The sequence below is a fragment of the Colias philodice genome, chromosome 23 (genome assembly GCF_061535455.1).
Source record: "Colias philodice isolate Cphi_HAF_F1 chromosome 23, ilColPhil1 Martin Lab GWU primary, whole genome shotgun sequence".
NCBI classification, from domain to species: Eukaryota; Metazoa; Arthropoda; class Insecta; order Lepidoptera; family Pieridae; genus Colias; species Colias philodice.
This window is the reverse complement of record NC_143108.1, coordinates 4,469,944-4,486,679: the sequence shown is the minus strand read 5'-3', so window position 1 is coordinate 4,486,679 and position 16,736 is coordinate 4,469,944. Positions and strand designations below refer to the sequence as shown.

Sequence of the window (16,736 nt, the reverse complement as noted above, 5' to 3'; positions counted from 1 at the left end):
AATATAAAGTTCATACCGACCTTATTAATAACTTAATTTATGTAGGTAGTTTCTATTTTCATAAAAAAAAAAACTATAAGTATTATTTTACTTGGGATTTCCACTATAGTAGCCGTTCAACTTTCTACTGCCTATGCTTCCTTAGCCAATCCATCTAGTTACTAACATAGTAAATGAGCCTTGCAAAAGCGACAAGAAGATTGAAAAGAAGAACAGTGTCAGAATGTCAGTTTCTACGTTTCTATCAAATGACAAGTGACTAGGGAAAAAAATCTTTGCTATTCTAACACAGATTTTCTTATAAGGACTGTGTTCACAGGAGAGGAAATAATTGCGTATCTTGCTCTAGAAATTATCTGCTTTTTGCGATACAAATAGTTTAAATTTGCGATTAAATGTCAATTTGCTGTGTATGGAAGTGTTTATGATCTTGGTGACATATATTAATTAAAGGACGACGAGGACGTATGTAAATATAGCATTGCTACACACAAAAAATCTAATACTATTGCTGTAGACAGCTTAATCTGAATTCTTATATACAATGTTACCTAAGAAACATATACAAAGTCACATAAGAAGACAGTTTTTGCTATATTATTTGCCCTGAAATCTGCTAACATGTTTATTCAATTTATACTGGCATTGCAATTACCCGATCGATACAGTAATTTAGGATAAATAAAATAAAAGAGATAGAATTAAGAGCTATCAGGAAAATCGGGCAAGAAACAGTAAGAAATAGGGTAGAAGATGTTGATAATGATTGCCGAAATTCTTCCAAATGTTTGTATTGCAGTATGACATCATATATTTACGTCGTTTGCAATACAAACACAGAAACAAATAGGGTAGAAGATGTTGATAATAATCGATCCTATTCCCGAAATTCTTCGAAATGTAAAATATGTTGATATACATAATAATGAAGAAATACTACTTCCAGAAGCTAATACTTAATATACAATTTCAGGTACAGGCCTCAAACCAAATGACGAGATAATAGCAAGGGTGGACAAAACGCACATAGCAGATACGGAGTGGAACACTTCGTATCGTTTGACGGAAGACGATGCGAATGGCGGCCTGTTTACAGGATTATTGAAAGTCAACGCTAATTTTATAGGTAAGATACTTATAACTTTATTATGTAATGTAGGAAACAAAATTGATACTCATCTTCTTAAGCGTAGCTGCTAAAGCTGCTGCCAAATTTTCTTATACGTATATTTAGATATCTACCGCTACGATTTCATTAACTTAAATAGATCTTATTCTACTTCGATTTACATCAAAATAATAATGGACTGTAATAAAACCGACAAGAGTACGTATTTGTAATTACTCCTATGATCATTAAGGTTCAGAAATATTTTTCTCAACTACAAAAAATATATTGCAAGCTTCATTTGGCCACCATACATATTTAATACAATATTTATAAATCCAATCTGTATCAAAATGTATTGAATTATGTCCTGCTCTAAAGTATAATAAATCATACCTTCAAGAACTGCTAAGTTCACTCAAGCTTCATTGCATACTCACTTTAACGGTTCAGACCGGTCTTGGGCAAGCGATATTAAAAGTATTCAGGATTGCAAAATAATACAAATAAAAAACATGCTTTAAGGTGCATTTACATGAGAACAATTTAATAATTGCTACGAGTTAAATGTCGTGACATTAATGGATAGACTCCGTATAAATCGAAGATTAGTTCTTATTGTAGCGTTTTTGTTATTATAGTGTTCGTTAAATTCTTGCATCGCTCCTTTTTTGTTTAAAAATTGTTATTTGTTAATTATCTATACCTGTACCACCTATTAGAAGTGATTTTTTATCTATATATTCACAGACTCCCTTTTTTTCTAAATCGTATTCGTCTACTATGAGATTTAATAAAAATATAGCAGCATATTATGTTTATCGATGTAGTTGTAAATAATATAAACATTTATAAATAGATTGTACAATGTTGATATTACACATATTGTTTACAGTTGCCGATAAATCTTTTAAAACAATAAGATAAATATATGTACTACCTACCTCAATGTTATTCGCGAGACTATTTTTCTGAAAAGAACTCTATCTTTTGCTTAATTCTATTTTGATATTTAAGAGCATTGGTTTTGATTATCTATAAAATCGTCCCGAGATTCCTGAGTTAACCCATTGAGCCCCGAACGGCCCGATCGGTCCACGACACAATAGATTTTCTATTGTGTCTGTGATTCCGGGGCCTGAGTTATTGCGCGTTCAAGCAAATAAACTCTTCAGCTTTATAATATTAGTATAGAAGTATAGATTTTAATTTTTAATTCGTAATATACTTGAAATTAATGCTTTAACAAGGATTTTCCATTAAAAAGCTTTCAATACAAATCTAATTAATTTTGAATGTTAATATTCAAGCAAAATTCCTGTTTATAATTAATTCTAGTTATTGTAATAATTAAATCTGAAAGTTTATGTATAATCGTAAGGTTTATTGCCTTTTGATTACTATGTTTTAATTTTATCATGTAATTTCAAAAGTCTGTGAATCGGTGAAAACGCACATCTAGTATTAATATTATGAAGATGAACTGTTTTCGTGTTTAATTTTATTGTTTAACTTTTTAACAAAAATTGCATGAATGCCTTCCGCCCGCAGTTTCGCGTTGTAAAAGGAAAACCTGCATAGTTCCCCGTTTCGTTGCGATTTTCGGGATGAAAACTATCCTATGTGTTATTCTAAGTTACCTTAGTTAGTTCTATGTGTTGGCCAAATTTCATGAAAATCGGGTCTGCATTTTTTACGTGAAGGAGGAACATACAAACTTTCGTATTTATTTTATAATATTAGTAGGATTTAAATTGCTTAAACACCTTTAATAATAGTATTGTATTTATCAATAGGTAGAACAGAGATAGTGATAGAAGCGAAAAGAGAGAAACAGAGTTACCCAGCTAATGGTACGATGCCGGTGATCGTGGTGCGACCGTCGAGGGTTATAGACAAACTGTTTACCACCAGTGTTGCTGTGTTTGTAAGTATATATCTTAATTATTTATATACCTAGTATTGTAACTATTTATCCTAATCTTAATATATATATATAAATCTCGTGTCACAATGTTTGTCCTCAATGGACTCCTAAACCACTTAACCGATTATAATAAAATTCGCACACCATGTGCAGTTCGATCCAACTTGAGAGATAGGATAGTTTAAACATGTAGGTACCACGGGCGAAGCCGGGGCGGACCGCTAGTATATATTTATATACCGAGAACATGTAATGTATGCAAGGCATGTAATGGGGGGATAAACCTTAAACACACACTTCAAGAATTTACGATTTGTATTGATTAAAAAGGTGACAGAATAGAGAATGGTAAGGATTTTTTTTAAAGTAACTAAATTTCATTAGTGTAAAAACATTGACGGTACAAATGAACATTATTTTACGAAGAATAGATACATCTGACATCGTCATTATACACGGGCCGAAAACTATACGTACGAGGAAATGACTCAATACATATTTTTATTGCACAGAAAACTTTTTTTTAATAACGATTAATTATGCAATATCTAAGGTCTCAATCAAAACCAGTATAAAGCGAGGAAGTCAAAAAACACAACATTGTTTTGATTCATATCAAACCAATTTATATTTTGTTTTGTAATTCATACAACTCATGCAAGGAACGGGTTATTTTTTATTTCTTTTTAATGTTGGCGCGTGCTTTTTGCAAACCGATACTAAGTTGGAAGACGGGATTTTATTAAAAGGTCAACCGTCAAGGAAATAGTTTGCAAAGTGAATGAATTTATTTAAATCTTAAACAAAAAATATACAATAATTATTTAATTTGGCGGTATGCCGGAGCCATTAGTGTAGCGTTCTAATCATAAAATTTGATGCGATGCGCTTGATAAAATTCTCATTGATTTTAAACGATCAATTAAATTGTTAATAGATTTATAAAAAAACTTTATTTGATGAAGCTTAAATAGTCACATTTTGTTTTTTTTTTATAAAATTTTAATAATTAATACATAGTACAGATGTAATTTGTTTCCGAGTTCAATTACTTTTGATATCATCGATAAAATCTATGTAATGTGATGTGGATATGTTTCGCTGATTAACAAACAGCTTATAAATTAGCCTCTCATCTTGGATTTATTAAAAATTCACCAGAAACAAATAGTACTTAATATACAAAGTAACATTTAACAATATAAATGAACAGTTGAATTGTATTTATTTACAAAAATGAGTTGCGTAACGAGTCAATTCGCACATAATCCATAACCTAACTCAATCTCATGTGAATGATATACGAATAAGTTAGACCACGTGGTTATCGTATTGTTATTGTGACGTCATGATTTATGTTTAGGTTTCACATGGGTGAGATTCACTTTCAATTTCGTCACAAGTCAGTCCAAATTGTATGGTATGTCTACGTAATATGAATACGTAGTATGTTGTATTATATTACGTACTAGCGTTGACTAAAACTTATAGCGTACTAGCTTTCTGCCCGCGGCTTCGCCCGCTCATTATGTTGATGGAATTTCACTTATTTCGATGACATTTTAATTATTTTGAAATAAAAAATTGCGTATGGCACCTATTTAACAACGAAATAAACGTCTTGCAATAAAAAAAATATGTCTGATGGATCTATCTAAAGGCAAAAGATTAAAAATTACGCGTTAATAAATGACTTTAAATTACGGATATTTTCCTGTGCAGATAAGATGCGCATAAGATGCGCACTAATAAACGCAACCACTGCGGCCAGCCAGACAGCCTGGACTCTAACCGAAATAGGAAGAGAAACAGTATATCATAGAACCAACTATACTAAAATTCTCTATTGTCAACGTTGCTACCTCCTATAATACGATTAGGGAATTAAATGCCAATAAATTGATAAGTACATATTTAAGATTAAAAGAAAATTTAGTTTTTGAACATGTTTGTAATTAGGTAACTAATAAGATTAATTAAAAGTATTATTTTCATATCAAAAGTCCTTAATTACTAAAATAGCTTACCATTGACATAAATATAATGTTTACATTACAATATATTGTAAATTCTTTACTAATGAAGACATTTATTGCAATAAAAAATAATTAATTTTATCTTAATCATTATGACTTGACACAAGTAAATGTTTTATCTTAATAAAAGTGGATATGTATTTAAAATGTATTTAAGGTGTAGGTTAGTTTGAAAAGAAAGAAAAAAATGCTCCATCATGTTTTAGTCCAATGTAATTCAGTGGTCTATTATATTATTAGTCATAGTTAAATTATTACAGTTTTCCTTATTTGTGTGCAATAATCTAATGGGTTCTTTCCCAGATTAATAGTTATTATATACATAATTATAGTAAGAGATGTTTGGAGGTTATAAGTTCAATTAATCTAGTATTTTGTTATCTTAATTTCTTCCAGAAGGACACAATAATTTTCATCAATGCACTGCATTTACTATTGCCTGATTTAATATGATAGAGAATTTAACTATTTTTTAAATTCAAAGTAATATTAACAACAAAATTGATCTCAATAATATGATAAAATTGTGAGTTCCTTTAATTTCTATTACAATGCAGTAGCTATAGAATGTTTATAAAGTTCACAATAATAATTTCCTTCCAGGTATCGTTAATCTTCATAAACTTCGGTTGTGCGATGCACTGGCCCACAGTAAAGGAGGTGTTGCTAAAACCCGTGGGCCCGATCATTGGAATGTGTGGACAGTTTCTGTTCATGCCATTGGTTAGTATACTGATAAATAAATGCATGTATAGGGGTGTTTCACATTGTCTGTAATAGGTGAACTTTATATTGTATTTTGTAGGGTGTTTGGTTGTAATCCAGTTTGTGTGAAATGGTGTTTATGATTATGTTGAATCGAGTATTTGTTAAGTTATTCACTGTTTTTACTTCTATTCCTATTTGAATTTTGAATGTGTATACTTACTGTTACTACTGATACCGTGTATATTGTGACAAAATGATACACAATTGAATTGAATCCCACTTCTGATTGCCTTTCAACTAAAATATTTTCTTATTAAAAGCCCTTCTTAGCCCATTTTGTATTTCTATATGTATCTACTAAGTTAAGTGTCACCATGAGTGAAACTTATATTATTTTCGTGTTCTTTTAAAAGTGAAACTTCTTTGGGCGCATTGAAAGTAATTCAAGAATAATTTCAAGGTCGCGTCATAGCAATACCGTCACGTCATGGAGTAAGGCGACGATTTTGGTATCTTTGAATCTCGCCAAGAAGTTTCACTTCTGACACGTGTGCTCGTGTTAATAACACTAATAATTTTCAGATATCCTTCGCTTTGGGTTATCTAATATTCCCGGAATCGCCGGCTATGCGTTTGGGCATGTTTTGTGTAGGCGTGTCGCCCGCGGGAGGTGCTTCTAACATATGGACCTTTATTTTAGGAGGAAATCTCAATTTGTCACTCGCTATGACGTCTATATGCACTTTGGCGTCTTTTGGTAAGTATGATTAGTGTGAGGACAATATTTAAATTAATGTATGTTATTATGATTATTAAATGTTTAAAAGGTTGCACATTTAGGAATTAGGATGTACCTACCTAAATGACTTTGTTTGCACAGTGTTGGTTGGAATATTCTAGTAATTTTAATATGATTAGATGTTGAGACTCGCAAAGTTTCAAGTAAATGAACGTCTGTTTGTAAGCTGAGAAATTTATTTTCTAATATTTTCGTCGTATTGAAGAACATCTAAATATTGAGGTAGATACATACTTAAAAATTGGATATACATACTTAGAACTAGACTTACTGCACCTTTTTAGACCGTATTATCACGTTATTAAAAGCTTAAAAGAAGTCGTTTAATCTATACTTTATATTTTTTATTATTGTTTCTTATTTTCAATTTATTTATCATATTATTTCTTTTTCAGCGTTCATGCCAGCCTGGCTATTTTCGCTCGGTCAAATAGTATTCGCAAACGCAAACATAGTAGTACCATATCCTCGTATAGCGACGTTCGTGGTAGGGCTGATAGTGCCCTTGTCTATAGGGCTGGCGATGCAGAAGTTTACACCTAGGGCTGCCACCTTCATGGTGCGGATTTTAAAGGGCTTTTCGACAACCCTACTGTTGTTCGTGATTGTGTTCGCTATTGTGACGAATTTGTATATTTTCGAGCTGTTTACTTGGCAGGTGAGTGTTCGTTGTTTGTTGTTATTGTATAGGACATATTGATAATAGTTAAAATATAATTTATAAATAAATGAGCTATTCAGAGTTTTTGGAATATGACTGCAAATTGCAAATGGCTTTTCAATTTCAATGTTTACCTTTTTATTTACTTTGGATTCAAATAAAGTTTTTTTTTTATACAATCCTGTAATGAAATAAATCCCGTCTTTTACAACATAACTTATCATCTTTTCACTGCTTTTTTTTCATTGTTATAATAAAATTTTTTGAAGTGGAACTTCTTTAGGCGCGTTAAGAGTAAAATTTCAAGCGTCATGGCAAAACTGTCACGCCATGGAGTAAGGCAATGATTTTGGTATCTTTGAATTTTGCTAAAGAAGTTTCACTTCTGACACGTGTGCTCAGCACACACGCTCTTTTTTAACTATCTGAAATCTATTTTCAGATAATCATAGCCGGTATGGGTATTCCCTGGTTAGGCTATGTCCTAGGTTATCTAGTAGCTATAGCCTGCAGACAGAACCATCCAGATGCATTGGCTATATCCATAGAAACAGGCATACAGAATACAGGCATTGCGATATTCTTGTTACGATATGCTCTGCCGCAGCCTGAGGCTGATTTAACTACTGGTAAATATATAAAAATCAAATAGTATAGTATAGTATAACACTTAATAATTTATATGTACACCTACACCTACATCAAAATGTTCATTAACCACTTTATTTTATTATGTGCAAATATTTGATATATTTTGTCTGTTTTTGTCTCGATTAATAGATTCAAGAAAGAGATAAAATAGTTAATTGGGTTTGAAAATACTGTGATGTATTAATGCGATATGACATGTGTGTGGAATTAAAATAATGTTATTCCAAATACCTAGTTATTATAACACGTTCCATAATAGAAGTTATCTTCTAATATATAAAATTCCCCTGTCACAATGTTAGTTACCATACTCCTCCAAAACGGCTGGACCGATTCTCATGAAATTTTGTGTGCATATCGGGTAGGTCTGAGAATCGGCTAACATCTATTTTTCATACCCATACCCTTAACTCTTCATGAGTAAGGTAGAACAACGTTTGCCGGGACAGCTAGTAGTTTTATAAATTTACAAATCGTTTATACACGTGCGTAAAAATAAACACGCTTCATTGATTAAGTTTGGAAAACATACGTGCTTAAAATGGACGTTCGTCTATCGTTTAATACACAAAATACTTCACAAGTTAAATACATTTTCTCACAAGGAATTGTTTTAATATATTTTTTTTCTATTTCAGTTGTTCCTGTGTCAGTGGCCATCATGACGCCGATTCCTATGACGCTCATCTATATATATCAGAAATTAAAGGGCTGGTGCGTATATAAACAATATAATAGATTTGTCTGCGTTTTTGTGTAACGCTTATGTAATTTGAGTTAGCGATTCATATATTTTATGGGATTCAATCTTTAAATTATGTCAATGGTGGGTAAGATAATAAACCTCGTGACGTCACTTGTCAAAATACATATATCTAATGTTTAAACTTCATAAAATGTGACGTCACGGATTCCTTGTGTGACATAATTTATTGATAGCCCCTAATATTTAATATGGGAATTTTTATGAATTGACGAGAAAAAAAGGATGAAAACTATTCTACGATTCATTGATACTGGTTTTTTCCTATTTTATTTACTTGTGATGTTGTAAATGCAATGGAATCATGAATTGGGATATTTTATGTTTGAAGCATTTTGTATGAAAAGAAAATTGTTTGAATGTTTTGTGGGCGAATGTGACGTGTTACATTAATAGGGATATTTTTAATATATGGGGGATAAAAACTGTATGTGTGTTTACCGTGGGGTAAAATTATAAACTTTAAATGTTTAATTTTGATTGGGGTGTTCAAGCGATGAAGTCACAATATACTCAAATAAAACGAATATTCATTAATTTTCTTAATGAATAATTTGTCAAAATAAATTAACCTTTAATATTCAACATAATATTTTAGTTTGATGTTGATAATATCAATATCAACTCTATGAGAATACTGAATTAAATTTTTGTGTTATTTGAGTATACAAGATTGTTGTCTGCATTTGGGGGGAATTTTTTTGTTGACAATTTCGTAATTTTTAAATAATTAAAATGGGATACGAACATAGGGTAAAAATGTTTTATTGAGATACATTAATATTAATACTGGACAAAAAAGCTTATTATTAATATTTAAAAAAAAAACGAAAATTATTCTATTCCTATGTATGCATGTAAATGTTATTACCCTATAGTCATATTAAAAAAAAACCTTACTTGAAAACTTTTCAAAATTATATGAAAATCTAAAAATGAATTTACACTAAATGTGGGTTTCTGTTGTCCACATGTTGTCCATGCAACCATCATTTACGGTGTTCAGTAGTTCGGAAGGTATGCGTACATATACATACGAAAAATTTGTGGTGGCGGGGCTTATATTGCAACCTATTCGAATTTCAATATTAGATAGACATTTGATTTTAGATAAAAATTTAAAATAATTAAGAACTTTTATTAATTACTAGCGGTCCGCCCCGGCTTCGCCCGTGGTACATATTTACGTTTTCTCTACATAAAAACCATCCTCGTACTTCAAGGAATATAATAAAAAAAGAATTATCGAAATCGGTTCAGCCGTTCTCGAGTTATGCGCTTACCAACACATTTTGCGATTCATTTTTATATATAAGATATATTTAGTGAAAATATACATGTGAAAAGCATAAACTGGGTAAATAAAGAATGGCATTTTAAACTTATGAGATTAAAATTCTTTATTTATTATTTATCATAAGTTATGTTCAAAAAAGGTTATAGAAAATTGACATTTAACTCCTTAATGTTAAAGTATATTTTTGCTTGAAAATTATGATTAGGTTGCATGCACTTTTTAACAATGCACGTTTTTACTAACTAACATCATTGTGTTGTGTTTTTTATGTGTGTGTGCTTTAATGTTCGTGAACAATAACAATACAATATAGTACGTTAAACAACTGGACTCACAAACACGATCAAAAATTGTCTGAGCTAAAACTCTGCCTACGCGTCTATTAGACAAAGTTTCTAAAGAGCGTATACAGTGGACTGTGAACATTACTGCCACGAAATAAGGTGTTAATTCGAATGAAAGTTTCAGAAATTTTTTGACGATTTTTAATTTGCGATTGTAAGGGTTCATACGCACTATGCGGGTAGCCGCATTGCGGGTAGCCGTCCGGCTGACCGCAGGATGCGGTTGCGAATGCGGCCAGCCGGACCGGCTACCCGCAATGCGGCTACCCGCATAGTGCGGTTGAAGAACCGTTGCGATTTGCGGTCATGTCGATCCATTTCAAAGATGGAAATGGAAGAAGTTGCAGCTATTTACTACATTTACACACGTTACGTAAAGAAGAAAAGCAAGGAAAGAAGTACTGGGTGCATCCTTATTTGCAAACACGAGATGAGAGCAAGCATTTTGCAACCACGTGCACACACTCACTCAATGGCGGGCAGCCGCAGACTAAACCACACAGTGCGTATAGCAACCGTCCGGCTGGCCGTCATTCGTGACGTAGCTCTCCGAGCAACCGGAGCGGTCTGCGGGTAGCCGCATCGCAGTGCGCATAGAAATGAATATTACGTACATAATTGTGCTTGCGGTCAGCCGCACGGCTACCCGCAATGCGGCTACCCGCATAGTGCATATGAACAAGTCCAGTTGTTTATACGTCAATGTGCAAAGCAAAAAAGGGAATTTTATGACTTTTCCATCAGGTGGTTGTTATGCTTGACAAATTAACACGTGTTTTTGTTTGCTTGTGTAATTAACAATGATAATATTAAAATTTTTACTTATTTATTGCTTAAGATTAATAAGATGTGTCGATAACACGAATTATTTAGATTATGGCTAATATAATTAATATATTGACTATCTTATTGTTTTCTAAAAACGTGTTTACATATTATTTGTATATTTCTAATATCTTGCAAATATGCAAATGTTGTATGATTAAATGTTTATTATATACTAACTGCTCCGCGCGGTTTCACCCGCGTGGCTCCACCCCTGTTGGTCGTAGCGTGATAATATATACTATATAGCCTTATAGCCTTCCTCGATAAATGAGCTATCTAACACCTAAAGAACTTTTCAAATCGGACCCGTAGTTCCCCAGATTAGCGTGTTCAAACAAACAAACTCTTCAGCTTTATAATATTAGTATAGATGTACGAGTATATCGGGCATAGCGATGTGGAATTATTTAAATTACACAGGATGCATACTTTTCCCTTATTTGTTGAATGTATGACTTCCAATTTTTTTTTCTTAGAATTTTCGATTGATTTCTTCTTTTAAATATATTTAAGCTGAGGTATCGGTTTTATAATGAGCAATATTGGTAACGGGATAATTTCAAACCACTTAACGCACAACACAATAATAGGTAAAGGTTATTAGAAATTATATTATAACAGTATTACTTAGTTAATGATTTACTAGGATACGGGATATTGCATGCTTTTGTAAATAAATAAAAAATGATTTGTTGAAATAAATACTTTTTTACAGCATGCGAAGACGAAATGAGCACAAAAAAATCATCGAAGATAGTTCACCAGTATCAGAAGGACCAAACACCAGCTTCGATGGAACCGTTGATGTCACAAAATAAAGAGGTTTAATATTAAGCTTTAATCGTAATGAAATAAGATCGAATTTTCTATATCTCATGTCTTCAATCGGCCTAACTCGCAATATTTTTATAACTTTTTTTGTATTTTGAACTCTAATAACTTTGATAGAAGTGTTATTTTGACTTGAACGTTTTGAAGCGTAAATGTATTTCGAAGTTTTAAATGAGATATATTTATATTTGTTATTGTACCAGTGAGTATATAACATGATGATTTATTATTAGTGTGTTAAATCGAAACTCAACACGATTGTAACGCATAAAATAAGAAAGTTATAATGGACAGAAAGAAATACATTTATATTCATATAAAACATTTAAGGTTAATGTAAACTGCGTTAAATTATATTTCCTATTTGTTGATAACAATAAAACTTATATTCTAGTGTGAAAAGTCGAAACTCAACACGACTTAAATACACTAGAAAATGTGTTTTGTTTTATTTAGAAAATTCGAGGCAGTTTATATTAATTTTATTTTTAGAGTTTATATATTCACAAAAAGGCTTTATTATTTTGTATATAAGTCACAACTCAACACGACTTATATACAATGTATAAAGATATCTTTAGTCACTGACATTTTGTACCAACAGGGCTAAAATAAAACTGCCTTTATGATGCTTCTAGTGTAGATTTACACAGAAAAGAGAATTTATTTATTATAGAAAGTTTAGAAGTCGCAACTCAACACGGCTTTAAAACACTTGTCAATTACAATTTAAATATTTATCACTGGAAAGCCTATGTGAAAACGCCTTAAATAGATGAAAATCGAATAGAGAAAAGAAAGAAGAGGAAAGTTATAATAACTTCTGTCATCTGTTTAGTGTAGGTCGATACTCAACACGGCTTCTTAACACTTGATTAACAATATATGAGATGGTTATGGTTCAATGGTATTTTGAATAACCAATTTTTAAATCACATTAACAGGGCTTCCAGTGAAAATTTGAGACAATACGAAATAACTTTATGTGCTTAGAAGTCGCAACTCAACACGACTTCAATGCACTTATAACGGTTTTTGGAAAGGTGATAACTTCTAATATATAAACGCAATGAATATATTTATTTACGTGGTAAGAAGTCACAACTCAACATGACTTCTATAAAAACAGCTTCTCTCTAAAGTTTGAATATAATATAAAAATCAGATTTATTAATTGTGTTACAAAGTCGCAACTCAATCCGGCTTAAACGCAATTCTTGATAAATCATTTTGTCACATTTTTTTAAAGACCGAGTGTCTTGATGACCAGAGAGAAATTTCAAGTGTTCCTGCAACATTAGAAAAAGTGTCATTTCCAGTGTTAAGGTGTTTCTATTATTATTCGTTCATTAAAAAGTTAATACTCAACACGACTTTTTATGCACGAGATATTTCAAAATTATAAGGCTAGTGTGAAACTGCCTTAATACCTCGCATGTTTAAAAACAATAAAAGACAATATTGATTCTTGGATAAATCCTCTTTTCTGTGTAAACTATGGACTAGCAATATTAATAGATTAAAAATGTATGCATTTAACAGAATTATAAATGATAAATGCATTTACATATTTGTATAAACCAAATCTTTTTGAATTTATTTTATGTTTCTATGAAATATACATTTATATAAAATACTAGCGGTCCGCCCCGGCTTCGCCCGTGGTACATGTTTACGTTTTCTCTACATAATAACCATCCTCGTACTTCAAGGAATATAATAAAAAAAGAATTATCGAAATCGGTTCAGCCGTTCTCGAGTTATGCGCTTACCAACACATTTTGCGATTCATTTTTATATATAAGAAGATTTATTCTGATACTAAAAAAATAAAATAGGTGGCCAAAATAATTATTAATAAGTAAACCTTCAATTTATTCATATCACAAATGATTAAATATATCCTTTTGGCGTTTTAATATAAGACTATAGTGATTTTGAGAAGAAAATTTAACATGAATTGAACCTTTTAGGGTTACCACTATCAAACTATTCCACCTATTTTACAGCCTTATACTTCTTTACATTATTAATATTAGATCTTCTTACTTATATTTTTTTCGCTTATTCCTTATTAATTTTATTTTTCTTTATATTTTAACAAATCTTAATTGGCTTCAGGAAGAGGGTTGGTCATCATCATCATAGGTGAAGAAACTTCATCATCAATATTTATTTTTCTTTTTTCATAAATATAGGGTGTTCTTAAACACTCTGTATAATTTTAAATACTTTTCGTATATATTTTTTTCTTGTATACATTTCATTGTATATTTTAATATATTTTGCATGATATATTATTTTATTTAAAGCCGTTAGAGTGAAGCTCTTATGGTGCTCATTTTTTTTAAATAATATGTATAAAGATATTAAATTGTTCAAACGGTGTGTGAGTCATTGATCTTGTGGTTGTATTGAAAATTTTACTACTTAATAAGTTTGGCTGTTATTATATGTAATAGGTATCATATTTTATTGATACTACTGTTTAAATTGGTTTGTTTTGTAAGCAAAACGTTGTATATTAAATTCCTATGATGTTTTATATTACTACAGAAAAAATGACTTACATGCCTTTTGAAAAATAATGCCTGTTTTCTATACTTTCAGAAATATTATTTTTCCTTACGCAAGACTCAATTTTGGACGTATTTTGATGTCAAAATTGAATCATTCGAAAGTAAAAATAATTGTTTTGTTATAGAAATCAGGAAATAACTCGAATCAAAAGAAATAAGCCTTCATATGTTTTGGCTCTAATTGTCAATTAAAGATAATTACTTTTAGCGCGAGAAAATTTTGTGTGATTTTTTAAAGGTTGTTTTGGAAGTATTTATTGAAATTTTTATTGGAATTATGATGGATGATAAAATATTATATATTATATATATGTTACCGCTATTTGTTATTTGTTCGTTATTTGGATGTGACCGTGAAAAATATCCGATTTTACAACATTTTTACAATTACTATTTAGTTTTTAGGAAGTAATTCCTATTTTTTATTTATACATGTTAACTGTATCAGCTTTTTGTGTTATATTATTCTTGTTTGTAATCAATAAAAAAAAACTAATTTTTTATAGTTTATTTTTCGCTATCGGAGTTTTGAAAGTTAAGTTAATAATTTACTTTCTACTCAAGCTTACGTAATCGTATGTTGTAAGAGTGAGATGCATATATTTCACTCGCTTCATATACGATTAGTATGTATTGTCCTATTTTATTTATTTGTTAGTAAAAAGCGGAACTGTATGTAATAATAAACATTTTAAATGCGTGTCACAAATAATAAATGGCAACAAATTTGTTTTAATTGAAATAAAATCATGTTAATGTTTTCGTTGTGTATAAGATCTCAGTTTGTTAAATGTATTGAAGAGTGGGGATAATAAATATGATTTTTAGTAGGTAATTAAATGAAATACAGTGAAATTGTAAGATAATTGTAATCAAGTTTAAATACCTTTACGAAAAAAGTAAGAGAATGAATCTGTTTTTCTTTTTTTGGAGCATTAATTTAAAATGAACGATATAAAAATTATTAAAATATAAAACATATCTTCTAAATTAAATATAAAATAATGAAATAATTGTATCATTAAAATCTCCACTCTTTAATACAGTAGTAGTTGTTCACATGCCTCGTTGTTAGAACAAATGTGAAGTGATAGTTGTGGTTGTTGAGATCAGTATTTAGGTTGTTTATGTATAGAAATACATATTGAACAACAAAACGTGTTTTATTTTAATTTTTAACTAACTACCATGGTTGTAATAATTTGCTTTTTCTATATATTTTTACAGATGATCTTGAGAGAATATTTACTAAGTATCAATATTCACGAATATTAATTCGATTAATTAAATTAACTCTACGATCCAAACAGTACAATCAATATTCAATGATATTTTGATGACTATAATATTATAGGAAATTTTAAATAAAAAATATTTTATTTTTTATTTATTTGAATTGGCAGCCTATACAAAACTATTAGGTATTATCATGGACCCAATAATATCAAGATCTTGATATATATTGGGTCCATGGTATTATTAACTATTGTTTTTATACTAAAGGTTGTTATCAAACACGTGAATATTTACATAATTAATATTAACGCATGCATTAGTTTTTATCAAAGATAATCTGTACGTGAGACTGTCCAGATATATTTAAACAATTATTATTATACATAGATAAGTCGAATATCTGTGACTCAAATGGAATCTTAGGCTCTGTATAGGTACATAATATTATAAATCATACTCAAATGAAAAAGTATTTACCTCAAACAAAATTATAAATATAACGTATAGTCTAACTCATTTTTTAAAGGCATGTAGTTATGTACTTTTCTTTAAAAGCGAAACTCCTCCACTCCCGAAAGAGAAATTGGTTAATGTATTTTTAGTTTTTTTTTTCATAAATTAAACTGCCAAAGAATTCGTGGGTAATGCGCCTAAATATTATTCTTCAATTAAAAATTATCGCGATTGATTTTTAAGTAAAAGATATTATACTGTATTCGCGTTTGATAAGTCAGTCGGTGTGGTTGTGTTTATTGTTTAATCATGGTCTAATCAGTGAATGAAAGTGCAATTTTATACCATCGGATTAGTTAAATTGATTATAGTTGGTAGAGAATATATAAAGTAAGTATATTTTTGCATAATCACCCTAATACTACTTAAGTATACATATATATTATTGAATACATTGTAGCAGTAGTTTAAGTTATTTTATAAGTTTTACATATTTCATCAAAATTATAGTAACC

At 30.3% G+C, this 16,736-nt stretch overlaps 1 protein-coding gene across 7 annotated transcripts in view; it reads left to right on the top strand.

The window, feature by feature from the left end:
* Positions 1–15,689, top strand: part of LOC149478004 (ileal sodium/bile acid cotransporter-like) — a 34,979-nt gene extending 19,290 nt beyond the window's left edge. For 5 of the 7 annotated variants that reach the window (XM_089710054.1, XM_089710056.1, XM_089710055.1 and 2 more), the window contains exons 3-12: positions 974–1,126; positions 2,905–3,035; positions 5,675–5,794; positions 6,362–6,536; positions 6,974–7,236; positions 7,682–7,868; positions 8,529–8,604; positions 9,660–9,670; positions 11,838–11,944; positions 14,075–15,689. In XM_089710054.1, the coding sequence (XP_089566180.1) occupies positions 974–1,126; positions 2,905–3,035; positions 5,675–5,794; positions 6,362–6,536; positions 6,974–7,236; positions 7,682–7,868; positions 8,529–8,604; positions 9,660–9,670; positions 11,838–11,944; positions 14,075–14,101 (1,250 nt within the window). In that variant the 3' untranslated portion in view covers positions 14,102–15,689. Of the gene's footprint in view, positions 1–973; positions 1,127–2,904; positions 3,036–5,674; positions 5,795–6,361; positions 6,537–6,973; positions 7,237–7,681; positions 7,869–8,528; positions 8,605–9,659; positions 9,671–11,837; positions 13,603–14,074 lie in introns of those variants that run through there. The other 2 variants (XM_089710058.1, XM_089710057.1) reach the window with 2 other exon arrangements.
* The last annotated feature ends 1,047 nt before the right edge of the window (positions 15,690–16,736 follow it).